At 49.5% G+C, this 21,397-nt stretch overlaps 2 protein-coding genes across 4 annotated transcripts in view; one reads left to right on the plus strand and one right to left on the minus strand.

Moving 5' to 3' along the window:
• The window catches only part of PLXNA2 (plexin A2), a 178,613-nt gene extending 174,295 nt beyond the window's left edge, over positions 1-4,318 (plus strand). For 2 of the 3 annotated variants that reach the window (XM_049832556.1, XM_049832557.1), the window contains exon 32: positions 51-4,318. In XM_049832556.1, coding sequence (XP_049688513.1) covers positions 51-146 — 96 coding nt within the window. In that variant the 3' untranslated portion in view covers positions 147-4,318. The remainder of the gene's footprint in view (positions 1-50) is intronic. The other variant, XR_007509978.1, reaches the window with a different exon arrangement.
• Positions 1-21,397, minus strand: part of CD46 (CD46 molecule) — a 251,230-nt gene that overhangs the window by 156,433 nt on the left and 73,400 nt on the right. The gene's annotated exons all lie outside the window — the stretch shown is intronic.

Below are 21,397 nucleotides of genomic sequence, written 5' to 3' on the forward strand. Positions count from 1 at the left end.
ACACTGACTTCTGTCTCTTTTTTTCTCCCTTTTTATGTTTTCTATACCAGCTCATTGGGGCTTTGGAGCAGGATGAACAGGCACGTAGGCAGCGTCTGGCATACAAAGTAGAGCAACTTATTGGTGCCATGTCTATTGAGAGCTGAAGAAAGGTTGCGGTGCTCACGGACGGCAAAGGGCAGAGGATTGCACGGACTCTCGGGAATTAAGAGGGAGAACAAGCAAGAAAGGCGCTGGACACATATAAATACCAAGGCTCTTCTCGGGGGAGCAGAGACTGGCCCAAGGACTGACTGTGTTCAAAATCATATAGGATCTGGTTTGAAAAGGCAGGAAGAGAAAAAGAGAAAGCATCTCAATCAAAGTCAAATCAAGATGGATCATTTTTTCGAGCATACATAGAAAGAAGGAACCTGGAAAGTCTGGATGTCTCCATGACTGCTGCTTTGCATGAAAATTATTTGATGTATATTAGAAAATAAAACTTTATTTAAAGGGTTTTTTTTAAAAAAAAAAAGGAAAAAAAAAGGAAAAAAAAAAAAAGAAATAGAGCAAAAACCACAGAGGCCACAGAGATAATCCTGGCAACAAGGTTCAGCTCTGAATCCTGTCCTCAAGAGACTCCTGAGGACGCGGCTCAAGCATTCTGCGAACGGACTCTTACGCCAATTGGAAAGTTTGGAAAACCGAAATTTTCTTCTTTTTGGGATCTTATAAAAAATATGAGCACAAGTTTGCACCACACCTTTTTACACAAGTAAAATAGCAGTTTAGCCAGAAAATAGTTCAGTGGCTGAGTAACTTATAGGCACTAGAAGGAACTTTACCTGAATTGCAAAACCATCAGATCATCCGACCTGTCTTGAAATCCAGCTTTATCTATGTATTTATATAGTGTCAATATATCTATATTTTTTTTAAATCCCATTTACTGTTGAACAAGGAAAGATCTGGTTTTAAATGCTTTCCCCTTTTCCACCCCCGTTCCGCCTCGCCGGGCGCCGGTGCCGCCGCGGTGATCCGGCAGCATCCCGCGCGGCGGCGTGGCCGCGGTGGTGCCCGGCCGCAGTCGGCGCGTTGCCGGTTTCTGCAGGTACAATTTGCGCAGAAGCGACCGGCTGCCCTCTCCCCGTCGGGCAGAGCTGGGATGAAGCCTCCTTGGTTGCGTTTTGGTGGCAGTTTCTGGCAGCCGCCTCTGATTTCTTGCAGTAAAAACCAACAAACCCCCAATGTTTACAGTGAGCGATACTTGAAAAGACTCGACGTAGCGAGATGAGATATTTATTGCTTTTCTGTTTGGCTTGCAGAGTTGATCAGCACAGGCTCCCTTTGAGTTTCTCTGCCAGCATTCGTGGTGTCGCCCGGGGTCAGGCGCAGGACTTGTATTTCCACTGGGGAGGGGAAAGAAATCTTTGCTCTAGGCAAGGGAAAACCTTAACCAGCACTCCACAGGCCAGCTAGCGCTGTCGTCTTGTCTCTGTCTCGGCGTCTCGTTGTGATATTTGGTTCCTTGCTGGCCCCGACAGGCACATGTTCTTGTGGCCAGTGACAGGCAAATGTTTGTGAGTGTTATTTCTTTCAAAGACACCAAAGCTTATGTGTGTCCCTTTGTAGAGTGCCAGGAGGGGAAGGAATGCTGTAAATATTTCTCTCTGTAATAAATATTGATATTTGTGCAGGCTGCAGTGGGGAGGACAGGGTGATTAGGTCTAATGGAAATACAAGTATTGACTGCATGAGCTTGGCAGTGGCAGCAAAATAGCTCCCGGCTTCTGCTCAGCCCTGCCCGGGCAGTGCCATGCCAGCCTGGGACCTTAGTTTGCAGCTGGTGTGTGTCGAAGGAAAATCCATTTTCATATCCATCCCAGCTCCTCCACCATTCCTGCCCAGAGGAGCCCAGGATGGTCACCGCGGGCTCCCTGTGCACCGGGAGAGCTGCCGGCTTTTGGTCTCAAGACACAGTTCTAAGGGGAGCCAGCAACAGGGGAGGGGAGAAGCATGTAGAGAAATACTCAGGAAACTTGTTGTTTTAATGACCGTTCAGTAAAAGCCATGCCGAGTCCGCTTTCTTTTGGTAATCCACTTTTGTGAGTTTCTCTGGGCCCTATTAATACTCTGGAAGAAAACACTAATGATAATGATCAACATTGTGCAATAAGTTCTTGACATTTACAACAGCCTGAGCCTTTTAACTGGAGGGCTTGGATTTACTGAGACATGGAGAGAGCTGGCAGAAACAGAGAAACTGAAAGCAGAGCAGGATTCGTACTGCCTGTCGTCGGGAGAGTTCCCTTCCCAGGGATCCTTCTCCTGCACAGTGAATCTGATTTCAAAGACAGAAAATGTGCAAATGTCCGCGTTGTCCAATTAAAGTCTGGCATCCCGGCGCCGCGGACGTGGCGAATGAGCCGTCATTGTGGCAGCCGCCAGCCTGCCCTGCTCTTTGCTGCTGGTGTTACAGGGGATTGCAGGGTGTCAGGTTTTGAAATCCTCCAGGGCTCATTTTTTACGGGTTTCTGTTACTGCTTTTCACAGTGATCCGGCATGAAGCTTATGTGAGTGATTTCCAGATCTATATTCTAGTTGTGGTCATTGTTTTGGGTATTCAGATCGTTCACCAAATTCTTATGGTACTCTGAAACCCAAAGAAAGCATTCCAAATGGCTTCGAGATGGTTTCCGAACACTGCTAAATGTTAGTCTGAATAGTTATCTCTGCAGGATTCACAAAATATGAGTGCTGCCCAAAGCAAAGACCTGGCTTTTCATCACCTGGGGGCTGGTGAATGTGCGCTTGCCCTACAGCCCGTGTCAGGCCCTCGTGGTCCTCTTTTCTTCCCATCTGTTGGAGAGGCTTTTGCGTAGCTGCTGTTAAGCCTACTTTCCTCCTCCTGCTCTCTACCTTCTGGCCAGGAGCATCCCATAAACAAACATTTTGTCATTCCCCCCTCCCCAGTATTTTCTCAGCAAAGGCGAAGGTCCCCAAGCATCCCCTGGGTACCCTGGCAAGGGGTTTGCTGGGCGGTGCTGAGGGTGGGTGCTGCAGCGACCCAGCAGCGATGCCAGCGATGCCGGTGACCAGTCTCTTTTCCACGTCTTGGCTGCTTGGCTGGTTTGCCCTTCAACAGCCTCTCCCCCTTCCACTGGCAGGAGCCTGGGAAAGGGCCCGTAAACTGGGATTATCCTGGAAGGTAAAGATGAGGGGGAAAAAGAATTGCAGAGCCCAGAGGGATTGGTTTGTGAGCAAGGATTAAAAGAATCCAACTTGTCCGTGCTGGCTAAACGCAGGGTCTGTATTCCATGAATACACCAGCGTGCCAAGCGGAGAAGGGGACAACGGTTTATTTTCTGTGCTGTGGAAGGAAGGTGAGCAGAGGAGAAAAGGGAAAGCAGCAGGAGCACTTTGCAGACCAGTAAGCTACTACACTTTTGACTGACTTCCGAGGGAAGCAGCAGAAACATCTCTTCTTCCATCATCTGAAAAGGCTTTAGGAGGATGGCATAGGGAACAGCATGGTGCTGACTGGAAGGGGTGGCCTATAAATAATCTGCCAAGTGTCTACTTGTGGTGGTCGACACGAATTACGGATCTTTACAGGCAATTATACGGAATGAAGCAACATATCCCCTTGGGGCAAAGTGCTTGTAATCTGTTGCCCTGTTTGCATCCAACTTTTCAGTTACTCCTTTGGGAAGAGGAAGCCTCAGATCTCAAAACGGCATTTTCTTCGCACTTGCAGCAAACTGGACTCGAGGTTTGGTCAGGAGGGGGCAGTGACTTTGCCTTAGATGAAATGATTTCACATCCCTCTCATTGCTCCCTTCCTCCTGCAAGGCCGGTTGGTGTTTTGATTCTCCGGTTCACTTCGTTTCAGGTATTTTGACATCAAAGTGGGAGACGTCACTTCCCGGAATCTCTCTGCCTGGTGTCACTGCTTAAATAATTCCATTTAATCTTCTGCTCATGAGCTATCAAAGCACCCACTCCAAGGGGGAGCAAGGTGCTAATCAAACGCTTCTCCACCTTGAAAGCCTTTATTAAAAACCCATATACAAGAGTCTAGCTTATAGGCAAGCTTGTCTCCGCATGAGCCCTGCTGTGGAGCACCACAACGCTGCAGCCCACCAAAGTACAGAGGATGTGGACGTCAAGTGGTCCACGCTTTGCCATAAAGGATGAATTTATGTTTAAAGGAAGGCAGGAGAGATCAGCACGGCCAAAGTTCTGGAGCCCCAGTGGGATCCAGCACGGACCAGTCCGCAACTGCGTGAAGACCCACCGCAGGAACCAGCGCTGAGAAGTAAAACCGCAGCCACGGCCTCGCTGCTGGTGGGCAGCAGCATCCCCGGCAGCACGCGTGGCGGGGAGGTTTCTCCCCAAAAGCGGCTGGACGTGGCCGTGCCGGACGGCAGTGCCTTCCCGCAGAGTCTCGGTGCTGTGACACAGTGGGGATGGCGAGGGCAGCCGCTCGACGCGGTGGCAACAGAGACCTTCATCACAGCAGTGCCTTCAACACACTGTCTTAAAATCCTCACGGCCCGTCCCCACGGAAGTTCTCTCTCCTACCTTCAGCTGGACTTCACCAAAAATGTCGTGATGTAGGAAACAAGTTGGGTGGGCGCGTGGAGGACAAAAGCAAGAGGGCTTAAAGCTCCGGGGTTGCGTCCCTGCACGCTGCCGACTCTGAGCGCCTCGGTGTGAGTCGTCTAAGTCTGCCTGGAAAGGGTCGGAGCGCTTCCCTCCCCCGGTGGGCACGACCTACAAACGAGGTCTTCTTTCCAGAAGTCCCACGCAGCCAGCGGGGATGAGGAGCGCCGACCTGCCCGCTGCCCTCGCTGTCCCCCGGGCAGCAGGTTGGCAAAGGGCAGCGCAGCTCCCGGCACGGTCCCTGTGATGCTCCTGTCCCAGCCTGTGCCTCGAACCTCTTCCCTGGCAGCAGCCCAGCCGCGTTCTCGCCGGTCGCTGGCTCTTCTCCATCCAGTTTGCAGTGCTGTCAGAGCTCACCTGTCACGGGGACTCAGCTCGCCAAACTAAATGAAACTAAAATAGACTGACTTGAATAAGCTGGGACATCAGGGAAAGCTCACGAGAGGCTGTACCCTGGAGAGAAGAAAAAGTGTTCAGAGAAGGATAAATAACTGACATCAAAGATGCATTAAAATGCCACAAAGCATTCAGCCATCCTATTTCAGAATCGCATTTGTACCGTAAACCGCAAGCCCATAACGCAGGGAGCTGCGACGTTGTATATAGTTGCGTGCTAGGTAGAGCTAGGTGAGCAGTCCCGTCTGTTTAGTGAATGTGTCTTCGGTGAAAACGCCCGCATCGCCCCAGCCTCCTCCCAGCCTTCGCCCGAGGCCACTGAGACCGGTGGGTCAGAGGCTGGAGGCAAAGCACTGGTGACAGCTATGAGGCCACCCAGCACCCGTATGGATGGGATGGTGGTTTGGCTTTTTTTTAGTAGACATTCTGTGGGAAATAATCAGAGTAAAAGACGCCAGTGTACACTGCGAAGAAGGTGCCATTCAGGATCCGCTGAGCTGAGCAACCCTGAATGTGCAATTTAAATGTAGGTCAGCCAGATTAGTTTTGAAGGGGAAGAGGACGGGAGTCCTTGAACCAATTTTTGCTGCCTGGAAGGCTTTGCGCGAAGCCTCTGTTCGCCATGAAAAATCCCCAGCTTCGGGCAGAGGTCCCGTTCTGGGTAAGGCACGGCACAGAGGCCGGCATCCCAGCCGCAGGCGGTCCCTATTGCCTTCCTGGCTCCTAGCAGAAAACTCTGGGTCTCCGGCACGCATCCTGCAGCCCGGGGTGCTTCGCTGGGTGCCGGGGACTGTGCCGGCGGGTGGGAGGTGGGGAGGCGAAGGCAGCGGGGCAGCACGGGACGGTAGAGACCGACTGCTCCCGCGCTGGAAAAGCAGCTCCTCGTCTCGCCTGGGCGTCTGCGCTGACGTTGCTGCTGCGGTTGCAGCAGGAGCAGCTCAAATGCAGGTGAAGGCGTTTTGGCCGTGCGGCGAGCACGGCCGTGTCTGTGTGCTTGTTCTTTCAGATCTCCGTTTGCCCCTGTGTTACCCATTCCTCTCCTCCTTTCTTTGTAAAAGTGGAATATAATACTGTTCCTGCAGCGCGTGAGAACATGCTCAAAAGACCTGCAGGGTCCATCCAATTGCACGGACAATATCCCAAACTCTCTGGGCCTCCTGAGGCTGCTGAATCAAATACGAGATCTCCCGTATGGCCTTTCCTTTGAGATTTTTAATACCTCTATTTCAAATAAGCTTGGAAGTTTATGCAACAGCTTCTCCATCAGATGTTCCCATCTCATGGACTGAGCAGCAGAAAGGTGCACCTGCAAGAGGAGCCGTCGGAAAGGAAATTAGCTGATGAGCTGATTTTGCCACGTTATTTCACAGCTTCAGAAGATACTGCAGTAGGACGTCCTTCTCTTATTGATGAGTGTTTCTGTGTTAATGGCACTTTGGGGGCCGTTACGAGAAGCGGTGGGAAGCAACAAGGGGAAGGGAATGTACAGGTACTAAAACTTCTGGAGTCCCCAAAAATGTCACAGAATGTAGAGGTATCAGCCATGGAACAGATTCTGATTTCTTCTGCACCCCCCTCCCCCCCCCCCCCCCCCCTTAAAACAAACACATGCCAGCTTTAGGGGATTTGTGTATTGGCAGGAATAATGAATTGATTTGTATCCGTACCCATTCCACCGTATCGTTCTCTGGCTTCTCCCCTCCCCGTTATACTTGACACACTGGAGTTCTGTATTATATTTTTTTTTAAGATGATTGTCTGGTTTTTGTTGTTTTTACAAGTGTTGTGGAAAAAATGTAAGAAAGTTTAAGTATTTAAAAATGTTCCAAGGAAAAAGGGGGTTTTGTTATTATTCTAATATATTATTGTGTACCTATTGTAAATATGAAACACTCCTATTTTGCAAGCCAAGGACTCACTTTGTACTGTTGTTATATATAAATAAAGTTTACTGGTTAAAAAAGCCCTCCTGTGTGGGTCCTTATTTTCTAACATGTGGTGTGTGGCATTTATTGTAGAAGCTGAGTATACTGGTGAGAAATATTTACTCACTGAATCACACCAGCAATAAATGGGTAAGTGGAAATCTGGAAATAACGCCTGCCTAGCGAAGCCAGGGGTGCAGCTGGGCTGGATGGGGGTCTGGGATTGCCCCTGGCCTCCAGCCTTGGAAAAGCAACTTCTACCTTTGCAGCAGGGAAAATTTTTCCAGTAGTAAATGAAAAGCAAAGTGCGGTAGATGCAGGGAAGCTCTGAGGGAGGGAGCGATGCTGCTCCACGAGCGGGGCAGGTGAGGCTGTTGCCGTCCTCGCTGGCCTCTGCTCTTCGAGAGCTGTCAGTGCAGGGTTTTAGCATCGCTGCTAAATGGCCTCAAGCTCAGAAATGTCCCGTGAGATGTGCTAGTTCATCATCTCAGACAAAGGGGTCGAAGGGCTGAGCTGTCTCTCCGAGGAGCAGCGGTCCTTGCAGGCAGGAGAGGGCAGGCAGGCAGCCTCGCCGGCTGCGGGAAATACTGGGCACTTCCACTCCACTTCGGGAAGGAGTAGGCAAATGCTGTTTGCAAATAAAAAGCCTGGAAGAATTCTTCATGGTTTCCCCTCCTTGAAATTATCAGTCCTTAAGGTAAAATGCATTTGCTTCCATTTCATAAATTCAAGCTAACATTTTAGCAAACGCTGAGAGGCATCTGCTGAGTAGTGGGAATCAGCAAGTGACTTCTTCAGCAGCTGTCTGTCAACTTTAATGACCAATATGGTTGCAATTACAGCAATGAACTTTCTCTAACAGCCCAAAATTACTCTGGATGATGATAAGTGACAGAAAAATGGAGACCCTTAAGGAAGCATTAAAAAAGAAACATGGGGATCTGGAACAAGAGGTCTTACTGCTTTTTCTGACAGATCTTGGGGGTTTTTTTCTTTCTAAATGAGGTACTAAAAAGGATAAATCTAACCCAGAAGGGGAAGGCATGGCACACTGTGGATCACAGCAGGGAGTTCAGTGCTGCCCCAAGATGTAGTTTTTATACAGACATTTGACACCAAGTCTGCTTGTTTTAGTGTAGTGCTAATAGGGTGATGGGAAGCTACTCCTATTTGAAGCTAATGCAAATATATCATGTCAGTGCGGCAGTCTGCTCCTCCGGCAGGTCATTTTATCTTATTTTCCTCAAATTGAGAGCAAAGCTTGACATGAACCTTAGAAAGGCAGTTGGGCCACATCCTGCCATCTCCCACTTTGAACCAGTAGATTTTAACCCTGGCAGATCGACCCCATGGGCTCTCTCAGCTCTGTGGCTGGCAGTCCTGTAACCGGTCCAGTGCTGAACTGGGGTGTGTCAACCCAATATTGAGTGAATTTTCACATGATTTGTGAAGTTAGGGAACAGAAGAGGAGGTGATTGTTTTTCACTTGTGCCTTGGGTTAGCCTAAATTTATACCAAGAATAAAATATGAACTGAACTGAGGTTCCCAGAGCTTTCCTGAGGGCTGGAGGAGAGGATAAGGTATTTTACAAGGGACCTCCAGAGATGCTGATCCCTGTGCTGACTTGCTTGTGGCCATTGCGTTGTAGTAGAGACGCTGGAGGCAGGCAGCAGGACAGCTGCTGGCAGGAAGCATTTCTGCTCCATGTGCCACCTTTGAGAGGTTATTGACTCCTCCAGCTCAGCAAAGGGAAAAGAAATATCAACGTGAATTGACAGCATTGACCATGGGGTCATTTGTATTCATCTGCACCTTGTTAATATATTTAATATAATAAGTATACTGAACTAAAAATTACATTTTATCTGGCATGCACTTCACAGGGCTTTATTGGCACTGACAAGGTCAAGTGATGCTTAATAATGGTTACATAAAATGCAGATGGCTTAGATTCCTCTATCATTTCCTATGTCCAGTGCAGAAGAGTGAAGAGCCACAAACACGCTTCGGAAGGCATCACTAGAACAGCAGGTTTGGACCTTACTTGGGTAAGGTTGTGGGTCCCAGCAAATGTCCCTCCAAAAGGCTGCTGTTACGGCGTTGAGCTGGGGTACCGCAGCTCTGCAGACAACCTGGGGCAATTTTTCTCTCTGAAACAGCAGCAAAACAGCTTTGAGTTTACCCCCCCACCCCCGTTTTAACTTTCTCTGTGCTCACCCTCTGCATCCCCTAGGTCAGCTTTTATTTCACCTTCTGAATATATGAGATTTCCCGGTTGCTTAATCACCGTCGCTCTGTAAATAGTGGAAAGAGTTTTGGACATCCTGGTGCTGGCTTTTCAAGCCTGGTTATCAGGGTGAGCTAATGGCGGTGACACTTTCAATTATCAAATACAATCATGGCATTAATTGTTTAAATTCCAGCATCTTTTCTCTTCTTAGAGAATTCTAGTGAATGCTCGGCTAGAGGGTGACATATGATTGTATGTGATCAGACAGTTATCTTAAACTGGCAATAAAACCCACAAAAATCTCTTGCTTTTTATTCCAATAAGCACGCATGGTCTTGTTACATGTGAGTGGCTAACTCATTTGTAATGGAAATTTAGTTTAGTGTTGAGTGGACACTTCACTGCTTAAAATGGAGCACATCACTAATAACCATGCTAAACTCCTCCTCCCTAATCCCGAATTGTTTCGTGGGACACTCAGGCCCCCTCACCATGCCTGCTCTGCTGCTATGGTGGCACATTTCCCCAGGTGCCGGGTATTAATGTTGCTAGCGGGGGCTACTGATCTGACATCAACAGGATGAAAAGTAGCTAATTAATTTAGAGCTCTTCCAGAAGAGAAATCTCGTATCTGCTCCAGTATATAGATATGTTTGTGCAGACAAGTGTGTATAAAATAATGTGAAAGTATTATAACACAATATAAAATAGATGTACAGCATAATACAACGTGAATGTTTCTATATCTGTTTGTATCAAGAGTACACCCCAGGGTTCATGTTAAACTTAAAATTACAAATATTGATGCCAAAATAAAGGATTTGTTTTTAGTTCAAAATAATACTTATGAAAATAGAAAGCACTCAGGCTTTATTGTCGCTTCATAATTAACTCCAGTGAAGGAATCTAATTACAAATGTTCAATGCTGCCCTATGGCAAAATGTCTGAGAAAATGGAAGGAGGATGGCCAGGCTTAAATAACTCAGGTAAAAATTAACTCCATGGTAATATTTGATAATTAAGAATGGCTCTATCAGCTTGTCTGGGTATTAATGAATTGGGCTGTTCTTTTCACATTTGATTACTGGAGCTTTACGACTGCCATTTCGCCCTTATTGCTCCTGGAAATAAGCTCGCCTATGGCCTGAGCACCAGGAATAATGTTTGCGGCTTTATAAATAGATCCCGTTCGTCCAGACTTTCTTCAAGGCAAATTTTGGAGCTCCGTAATTGGGTCCACATGGGGTTGCGCATGTGTCTTTCCTCGATGCTTCGAGCTTATCTCATACCATCTCTCTTTCGGAGGAGGCTGGGAAGGGAGCAGGAGGCTCTCTTAGCAGTATGAAATACAAAACATGGGGTTTCTGCTTTGTAGCTCACTTAAAGCAAAATCAGCAATGATTATTATAGTTTGGAAACTATCCTTTGCCGTGGTTGCTTTGCTTTGCTCAGCCCTCACCAAGAGCCATGGGCATTTGCCGTTCTCCTTGCGACGACCAGGAGCTCACCTCCATCCCCTGGTGCGCCGAGCTGGCTCCCTGGCAGCACCGGCCCCGCGGGGAGGGGAATGGGGGGGTTGCTCTGGGGCTGCAGACCCCCTCCAGCTCCCCCACCTCCCTGCCACCTTCGGCGGGCTACCGGCGAAAGCAAAGAGCCCAGTACCGGGACCTCCAGCTTCATAGACACAAAAGCTGGAGTTACCGCAGCCTCCCGGTGTTTCCAAGCAATAAATATCCTCCATTTACTCCTGCGGTGGGGAGAATTATTCTCTCCTGTGGTTCGCTCCCAGTTTTGCTGCCTCCTTGCCATGTGAGCAACCTGCTTCTTTCCCCTCTGAAGAATACAACAGAGCCACTTCCCATCCCTTACGCAGTTGTTGGGAGACTTAATTATATTTTGAGAGCCTCAGATGAAAGGCGCCGCACAAGCACCGGAGACTAATACATTCATTAGCCGAGTCCCCGCTGAGCGCCGGGGTTGGCTCTGGACACACGCACCCTTCGTGCTAAGGCGGCAGCGGGCGGCCGAGGAGCCGCCGGGATGCGGGACAGGGCTGCACCGAGCCGGCTGGCTCTGCTCCGCCACATTGTCATTCTGCTCCAGCCGCTGCTGGCCGCCGGGAGAGGAGAAAGCATTTTCTCTTTTGTTAGCACTCAATTAGGCTGAGCTTTGAGGAGAAGATATAAATGCCTAAAAGTTCTTTTTTTTTTTTTTTTTTTTTCCATGTTCAGCTGCCACAAAGGGAAATGTTGGGATGATCTCGGGGGGGGGGGGGGCGGGAGAGTTGCTCTTGCATGAGTTTTTAAGCATCCTTTTGACGTTCATTTGATTTTTTGCAGCGGGAACCTGCAATCTCTCTGAGCTCGCCACAAAGGCATTGCCTCAGGCTGTACAGGAGTTTATAGACTAGGTCACAGACCTCATGCATATTTTATATGTGCTCAAATAGCATTTTAGCCTTTGACAAGCACAGGTCAGAGCGCCAGCACCCTGCCCGGGAGGGAAGTGGCTCAAGGCTAGTCACACAGAACAAGTACACCAAACAAATAGATCAAGCACCAGAAAAAAATCAAATCCACTTTGGGAGAGAACTCAAAGTATTGCTCTGTGCGTGGCCTGGCCTTTTTGCCTATGCAGGTAGAAGCGGGAGGATGGCCCGATACTTCCAGAAGGATTATATGCTCTGCGGGCTGCGACACTAGCAGCAAAATAATGGCCCTGGCCAGCAGCTCCTATCATGCTGATGGGTGAGCTTCACCTCTCCCACTACAGATATATAAAAGAGATCAGTGTTTCTAGAAGCTAAGTCACCCCAGCTCAGCTAAATCACCTTCCGGAGATGCTGTAATTCCTTGTCTGGCACACGAGAGCAGTGTTCCTCCCGCCGGGGCAGGAGCCGGAGCGGCAGGGCGCTGTGGCGGCTCAGTGCGTGCTGGCATGGCAAGGCTGTAGGGAATGCATCCACTGCGGTCTCAGCACTGTACTAATTGCAGGTCTCAAACAAATACCTCATTTACACACACACGCGCGCAAATAAATTGACTGCCTTTTGATACGGAGCTGTTAAATACGGAGCTCTGCGGGGCTCTCACTCCCAAGGATGCACCTCTGGAACAAGGCAGAATCTCTTTCTCCATCTGCAGAGGAGCAGCGGGGAGCCGGCTGGTGGGGAAGCCGATACCCCAGTGCATGGGCTGGAGGATTAGCAGGTTGGTAATGGATATGGGTTGAGTAATAATCTGTGGAGTGATTAATATGGATATGATTTTTGGATTAATAAGGATGCAGCAGAGCTGTCTGCTCAGGAAAGATGTTCGCACTCACCAGTTTGAATGCAGTGACCGTTACCTTAATGCTGTGATTAAATCCACATTTAAGACACCTCATTAAATTAGACTGTAAGAGTGAATTCTTATAACCCGCAGCAAGAAATATATTCAGGCCTAGTGCGTGAAGAATGCAAGAAGATCCCTGGAGAGCCTCTGGGAATGTGTCTTACAGCTGCCATGGGCCAGCCTCGCCTGGCACGTAACCCTGCACCCAGGCACCGCTCGCAGGCGTTTCGCTGCCGTCTCCTTCGCCGCCGTCTTCGGAGCTGCCGCCCTCCGGCACGGCTCCTGACCGTGGGCACACAGACACGAGTCACTTCTCTGCAGCTCTGTTACCTTCGGTGAACTCGGTTCCGCTGCAGAACGAGCCTCGAGCAAAAGCATCTACTGCGCACCTCAGGTGTGGGGTTCCTGCGATGTTCTGAAGCGGATTGAGTTTTCCCATCTCTGAAAACAAGGGTGTCCTCCTCACTTCAAAAGGGGGTTAAACGTACGGATGGATCCCTGACCTGTCTGGAAAGCACTGACCTAGAAGGGAAGGAGACTTTCAACTGCCTTATTACCTCCCCTGCAGCTCAAAGCTACAGATCGCGTCCCTCTCAATTGCTTTTCGCTGCTCTCGGGATGAAAGCGGTCTTCGGCAGAGGGGATTTGAGAACCGAGGGACTGCAAAGCCTTTCCTGCCCGCGCTCCGGTGCAGGCAAGCACCGCTCCCACCCTGCGAGGAGCGAAGGGGACCCACGGCTCTGCCCGAAGCCGGGGTCACCCTTGCACACGTGTGGGCGCACATGCATGTGCCCTCTGCACGTTTGTAAAACAATCTTTTTAATTTTCTGGTTGGCTTGGCAAACCGCAGCTGCTCCTTCCTCAGAGCTCCCGAGCACATTTGCGCAGGTTCCCATTTACATACAGTAGGGCTTTTAATTTCCTTCTCACCGCATGTTTCGCGAATAAACCATCTGAAATATTGCAGATGGCTGGGACGGGGAGCGGGCTGTGGGATACTGGGGGGGAGGATGGAGCCGAGCCCGCAACGTGGATAACACACGTTTCGCCTAACGGCAGAGCCCGGGTTTGTTGCAGCTGCCCCGCGGCGCAGGATTACGCGAGGGTTTGCTCTCCACTTATTTTTGCTTTAACTCAACGGCTTAGCATTTACCGAGACTGAGCCAAGGTGCTTGAGTATTAATTGATTCTTGCTGCTGAGTGCGGCTCATTAAACAGCAGCTTTGGGGTGTAACTGGCAGCTCACCGAGGCAGTAATGAGCAGGACAAGAGGTCCAGGACCGAAACTTCTCTCCTCCAGCATCTGTTATCACAATTACAGCCCCAAACCCCCAGCAACAGCCACCGAAGGCGCACGCACCCGCACAGAAAACCCTTATTAAGACAAACGGCTCCCCCCGACGCCTCCCGTCCGGGAAAAGCCGGGATCGCTCACTTCGCAGCCCCCTGCGCTGGGTTAATTCCCGGCCCCCCCCCCGCAACCCTCGGGGGCCGGAGCAGCCCCGGCTCAGTCAGCGGCGAAACCCCGGGGTGGGGGGATGCAGGCTCCCCCCGGGGCAGCCTCATTAGCATTCTAGAGCGATTAATACGGTACAATTTGGGCATATGGTGTAATTACGGGGATCATTTCTGCACGCAATTGATGCCAGCGGAGCTCGCTTGCTGCTGGTGCCCCCCCCCCCCCCCCCCGGTTCCTCGTCGCCCCCAGGGGCAGAAGCGGAGGGCGGAGGAAGGGGGGGACGGACACACGGACACCCCCCGGGCACCGACACCGGGAGAGCGTTAATGCGAGGGAACAGGGAGCAGCGCAGAGCAGGAGGGGTGCGGGGCTGGGGGGTGCGGGGGGGGCGGGGGGGGATGCTCCAGCTCCCGGCGGTCTGTCTGCCATCTAGTGGCTTTTCCAGCTTTTTTTTTTCTTCTTCTTTTTTTTTTTTTTTTTTGCTGGATGCCCAGCTCCCGGCGCAGTTCCTCCGGCGCTGCAGATCACTTCTGGGCTGGGGTAGAAGTGAAGGGCTGGCCGGGGTTCGGGGGGAGCAGGGGGGACATAAGGCAGCAGCAGATTGCGCAGGATTAGGGCTTGGTGGGGAGGGAGATCGGACCTTTATTTGTGGAGCAGTTTTCTGTATCTCGTCTGGTTCAGCTTTTCGTTGTTCGTGCCTTCAATATGTTCCTGACCCCGTGCACGCAGACAATGAAATGCAATCCTTTCCAGTTAAGAAGATGTCGGTGATGAACTCAAGAGCAAGGGGTCCAGCCTGACTAATTATCTGAGATGATGTCCTGTCTTTGCAAGACGGTTGTGATCCAGTATGCTGATTTGTAGCTATGAAGCAGGGCAAATGGTAAACAACAACAAAAGAAATCCCAATCTATATGTAGCGGCAGCGGATTGTAAATGGGCTGGCTTTAAAAGTATCTGAAAAGCTTGTCCTGGTTGTAATGCCAAACTGGGGGCTGGGACATAGCGCTGTGTTTTTCTGCTTCTGAGCTTTAGGGTTATTGCCTCATTTGAAAAAAAGTGCAAAGAGAAGTGAGAACTTACTTACAAACTCAGTGCCCAGTTTAGAGGTTCTGCGGTGTGGTCCTTACCCCAAAACGCTCCAGAGACTTTCGATCGGTCCTTCCAGTCGCCCCGATGCTCTGCACCCTGCAATATCAGGAGCTGGGCATATAACCCGCAAGGGGCAGCCCCTGCTGCGGATATTGGAGCGCTGGGAGAGGTGCCCCTGCTCCAGACAGGCTGGGAGCCGCTCCGGAGCACAGGGCTATAGCCACGGCTCTGCAAGGACCCAGCAGAAGTGAGACTTGTTAAATGAGTGGGATAAAAGTGTTTTTCAGCAAGAGGGTCTCCATGGGCCGCTCTGCGCACGCATGAGCACAGGGATCGTTCGGCTTGTCTCCGCTCTGGCGATGGCTGCTTTTCTCTAGCGAGTGACCGGACCTTCCACATTGAGTTGAAAACAGCTTGAATTCCCTGAAGGGAACATGCTGTATAAATGTACGAGAATCTTATTTCCAGTCTGGCTTTGTGGTGTTGTTAGCAGAGGCTCTGGAAGGCACAGACATCAGAAGAAATGTGACCCTCTTAAAGATGGCTGATGATGCAAAGGTCAAAAAAAAGTGATTGACGAGGAGAAAAGTACATGCTAATATTTCTCCAAGAGGAAAAAGAATTACATATAATGGGTGTAATATTCAAAAAGAGCTAGCACATATGGTGAGTGATGCCAGCATTTTAAAGGCACTTAAGCCTTAAATTTCCCCTTGATAAAAGTTATGTCACTCTTACACAGTGCATCACAGTGACATGTTTTATGGGCAAAGTGTCACGCAAACATACCCAAAGGAGAGCAGAAATGCCAGCGTAAACAGCAGTGCTGCAGGAGCAGCAGGCGGGGTGTAACCAGCTCCCTGCTCAGGGCTTGCAGCTCTCACCAGCGGAAGCCTCTCCTGCTTCTTGGGTGATGGCCACTGCGGTACATTCCTCCTGAAAGGTGCTTGTCAGAGGTCTGGGGAGAAACCTTGTGCCTGCTGCAGGGGTTTTTTGTCCATTTTCCCACAAGCAAGAAAAAACAAATTCCTTTTTCTGCTCGGCCTTAGGCAGTTACCAGCTGGTTTTGATCATTATCAACAGTATCACACCCTCAGCTTGGATGTGTCCAAGGGTGGGACCCTTGTAGATCCTGAGCTTGCCTTTTGTCCAAGCTCAAAATTTTTGTGTCAAAGTTCTGTATTGCGAAATGAGGAATAGGAGCTGCTACAAATTCAGTGCTTTAGGCTGGAAAGGGCACAAGATGCCGGGCAGAGGATGCAGCAACGTGATGGAGCACCAAGCACCCGCCCCAGCGGGTCAGCTTTCTGTGCCTGCGCAGGGAGCAGGTTCCAGCAGCAGACATGGAGCCTCAGATGCCCTCCTGATTAGTTGGGTGCACAAAAAAAAATCAGGGTAGTAATCGAAGTGATGAACTTCATGTTCCTCTATCACAATGAAATAACTGTTCTGCCTCAGCATCATTATCCTGCCATTTGTCTGCTCCCATGTCACTTACTGAAAATAAAAGCTCACTTCTTCCATTATAATGAGCTACAGTTTCAATAATTCACAAAGATTTTTACTGGGCTTTATTTTTAAATCTTCATTACAAGGTTATAAAATTTGTGCCACTCTCTTCTAAGTGTTACTGAAGTGTCAGCAGAAGAAGAAGGCAAGCACAGATTTGCTGCAGTCCATTTAGTGGGATTTTCTTATCCTGTACTGGAAACTTTCTGAATTAGTAGTAGTAGTAGTAGTAGTAGTAGTAGTAGCTACCGTTGGGGGAAGACTAAGACTGGGAGGACAATATGGACTTGGCTTGGGATGGAATTTGGGCCACGAAGATACCATCCAGGTTGTTGGTTTAGAGAGAGCATGTTCTATTCCTGATTACTTTGTTACCTGGAGAAATTTGTGAAGCAGTGTAATCCTTGCACAATTATTCTAGGCAAAAGAAATGCCATGTTTTTCTCTCCCTTTTCTATTGTTTCTTACTGGTTCTGATGTATGATACTTCCACATGTGCTCTGTACGTGTATATTTAATTTTCCATATACAAAGTTCTGTCTGTCTTCAGGAAAAGGATATGGAATTTTTGTGTCATTAATCTAGTAACATCTTGAATTATGGTGCTATTTCTGAAAGCTTTCTTCATATATATGCAATGATTATTTGACAGAACAGCATTCAGTATTGTTGGAATAATTGTTATGCCTGTTTAATACATCAATTTAAGCTGTTATCATGGGTTCTTTGAAATGCTGGATAATTGCATGAATAAATACGAAACATTCTATCAATGCATCTTAGTGCAAAGTATTGCTGCTGATCTTTTATGAACAGAGAGTTAAAAATTGCATTTGTGAAAGGAAGAGGGAATCCATGGCACCATGGTGAATAGGTTGGTTCCCTATGTGCATACCTGAATATCAGGCAATTCAACCATCAGACAAAGAAATAAACTGTCACCACCTCTCTTGCTTCCTTTCTCTCTCCTTTCGGTTTCTTACTTGCTGCTGCCCGGGTCCATGGACAAGAGCTGGCTGAGGCTCCTTCACCTGCAGGTTGCGGAAAATTTCTTTTCAGCTGCAGAGGTTCTTGGGCATCGAATCGAACCATTAATTGGGGTGATCTGGTACTTTTCTCTGAAGTTGGCCATGAGGATGAGGATTCAGAGCAGCGTACCAAACCCCTTACTGCAATGTAGAGATCTCTGCTAGTGACGGCCGGGCATCCTGGGTGGCAGGAACGTGGCAGGGATGCGGCAGGGATGTCGCAGGGATGCCGCCAGGGATGTCGCAGGGATGCGGCCAGGGATGTCGCAGGGATGCGGCAGGGATGTGGCAGGGATGTGGCAGGGATGTCGCAGGGATGCGGCCAGGGATGTCGCAGGGATGCGGCAGGGATGTGGCAGGGATGTGGCAGGGATGTGGCAGGGATGCGGCCAGGGATGTCGCAGGGATGCGGCAGGGATGTGGCAGGGTGTGCAGGTCTCCGTCCGCAGGCTGGGAGCTCCAGGCGCCGGTCGGCTCCTCCGCATCCTCCTCGTGCCCCGATGGCACGGCGCATCCTTAAAACCACGGGATCGTCTGGTTATTTCCATGACTCCTGTTAAAATGAGTCTGCTTGATCAGAACGGTGTCTTGTATCTGGTGTGTGGCAAGGGTAGGTGCTGCTTTCCACAACCAGGAATCTCATGACCGATAAAGCCGCGCTTGGCCCTTCCCGCTCCGGGGCTGCATCTGCTGCTGCTGCCTGGCAGGTTTCAAGCAGGGCCCGGGAATGCAACAGCTCTATTGATCTTTGTTCTTCTGGAGGTTTATTAACACATTATTAATTAGCACATGAGGCCAAGGGGAGGTTGGTTAGCACTTTCATCTGCCATTTCCAAACTTGTCATCACTCTCCTCTATTTGCACTGGCACCTATTAAATGGCTCTTTTCTTCTCTGTAAGAAACAAACGCGAAATGTGGATGAATATCGGTGTGAGCATTCAGCAAGCCTGAGAAGATAGGTGGTCTTAATTTGGGAATGGCGAGGGAAGGAGGTACTAGTGCCACCTCTGCCGTGTTGCCAGCCCAAGCAGAGGACGGACAGGAGAGGGTCTACTGGGTGCTGGAGCGGCAGCCCAGGATGCCTCCAGTCAGCACCGCTGGCAGAGTTCATGAGAAGGTATCGGTGCTTTGAATCAGGGAGTCCTTAAACATTTGACGGGGGACCATTGGAGTGAAGATCTAGGTTTTGACTGAAATTTTCCTTCCTTTGTTTAAACTTCGCCGCCGTGAGGGGAGGCGGGAGCACCCCGCCCGCCCCCCCCCCAGCGCTGAGATCCCAGCCAGCGCTGACCCCCTCCCCGTTTTGGGAGGGAGCATCTGGTGCTGTCAGCTGAGCAGTCCATCACGGCTCGGCACTGCTGTCACCGGGAGACACAGTGGAACGAAAACAAAAGACGTGACAAATTTGTCCTTTTCTCTTTTATAATTAACCAAAATATCTCGTTGTGTAGCAGAGCATGGCTCCTAATTAACAGACAGGCAAGAGGCTATTTTTAAAAATGCAGACCCCCAGTAATTATATTTGCAGCAGAGAGTGATATTTCAGTCAAATGCGACAGACAGTGAGCCAAGCTCCCATGTGAGGCAATTAATATTTCACACCTGCCAAGCAAATCAGCAGCGGGGAGAGGAGAGGATGGCATTGAAAAGGAGATGCTGCGCTGGGGGGGCCGCCGCTTGCAGCACAGAAAACCAAAAAATCCTTTACTTGGCTGTACAACGGCCAGGGAAGTAGCACTTGCTACTGTTGAGCCTGACAAAGAGGAGTTGGCCAAAAGGGACATCAGCAAAATAGGTCCTGTTAGGGAGAGGGTCTGCGGGAAGGCTCTGCCCCAGCCCGGCAGGAAAGGAGAGGGAAGGGAAATAATCAGAAGTGCTGACAATAACTTGGTCTGTTTGAGAAGTAGACTCGAACATCAGGACAGTCAGCCCTGCCCCTTCCATCGTCACGTTATTTTTCTTTTCCTGGTCCCAGCGAGGCGCTGGGCAGCCGGAGGAAGCCGTCGCCTTGTGCTCAGCGGCTGCGCGCGTCTTCCAGCGCCTCTGGGCTCTGCCAGTCACTCCGTGTGCTTGTAATGGATGTAACTGCACCTCTCCTGTGAGTTGTACATATTAGCGTGTTCATTTTCCCTGTTATGGAGACAAAAGCATGTATTTTCCTTCCTACTGTTTTTGCTCTTCAGGATTAATCTGCCCATTAATGGATAATCTGTCAGCGTTTAGATGCATTGAAGTTGGGAGGAGATTTACAGGCTTGTGATACCATCTGCTTTATTAGAATGGTTTGAACAACCTGATGTTCAATTTGTTCTGCAGGATTTGACGACAGATTATTCTCTCGATTCCAAAATAATTAAGAAAACCAAAAACCAGAGAGAATGGTGACAAGGAGGATGGGCAGAGGGAGGGGAGGCAGCTCTCGACCTGTCCTCTGGGTAGGAAGGACTGACTAACCTCAGCAAAGCAGCCCGGGCTGCAGCGATTTTCTGCTCTGCTTTGTTCCTGTGTTTGGTAATAAAATGCCACCAGAAGCGTGGCTGGGAGACCACTGAGCCAGCAAGTCTGAGCCTGGAGAATAGCAGAGCCCCAACTTGTCTCTGATGCCTTGGTAGTAATTATAAAGCTTTAGTGTTTAATGAAGAAGCTGGTAGTGGGGAGGTGGTTGTGTGTTCCGTAGTTTGCTCTGAAACACAGAGCAACACGCCGGGGAAGGTACCCTGAACGCTGCAGCTCTGAAAGTTTCCTTTCCGAATTAGGGAGGAATCTTGCTCAGACAGGGGACTCTATTGACCTCCTGCCACCATCCTAATGAGAAAAGATGATGGTAAAACTCCAGAGGGAAAAAAAGCAAACAAATCTTCTTTCTTCCATAAAAACAAACCAACAAACGTGCAACAATTAATCTGAAACCATCTAGGAGAGGTCCCAGGAGAGGGCTTGCGTTTCCAAAGCGCTCTCTGAAGCACTTCTTATAAGTAATGGAGCCTCAGCCTCCACGTATCGATTGTGTGCCCTGTGTCACCAGAGCGCTTTAGCTAAATGATGCAGCGTCACTTCTCATCACCGAGCTCTCCCTGAGATTACAAATGCTGCTGAGAAGGGACGTGTCCCAAAAGGTCAGAGGAAAAAGTTTCTGGAGGTGGAAAAAACCAGTCAGTTTGTAGCGTTCTTCATCCCAAACTTACGGTGCAAATTCTCCCAGTCCTCTGACTGCCCCGGCCAAAGTCACGTTGAGCAGCACTAAAAGCTGTGTCCAGTGCAGTTCTCCTTCTGCGTGGGATATCATGGGAAAACACAACTCCTGTTACAGCAAAGGCTGCACGCTGCCGGCCTTCTCAGGCAGCTGCTCTTTGCTCTTGTGCATCCACGTGCGCGCAGGTATGGACCTGCTCCCCTCAATCCCCATTGCGGCATCTGCCCCAGCTCCATTCCGCAGCATCCCCCTGGGCCTCCCCTTATTCCCCTCTTACTGGATCCCTGGGTTCTCTCTGTATAAAATTAAGGTGCTCTTTGTCGATCGTAATTGCTTGAGATCCTTGCAGAAAAGCTTTTCTAAAAGCACAAGCCAGAACCATTCCCATATCGGAGAGTTCTGCTTTTTGGAAAAAAGCTGAGGGAAGCTGTTCTGCATCGTGTCAGGACCTTCCGCAGCTGTAATTCTGGCGTGGTACCGCAGGGGGAAAATGCATTTGATGGAGCTAACAAGAAAAATACCTGAAAGAAAACTGTAATTGGAGAAACCAGAGTGTTTATTAATAGTGGGCAAAAGGGAG

This window comes from Accipiter gentilis, chromosome 29 (assembly GCF_929443795.1).
Source record: "Accipiter gentilis chromosome 29, bAccGen1.1, whole genome shotgun sequence".
In the NCBI taxonomy this organism is placed as follows: domain Eukaryota; kingdom Metazoa; phylum Chordata; class Aves; order Accipitriformes; family Accipitridae; genus Astur; species Astur gentilis.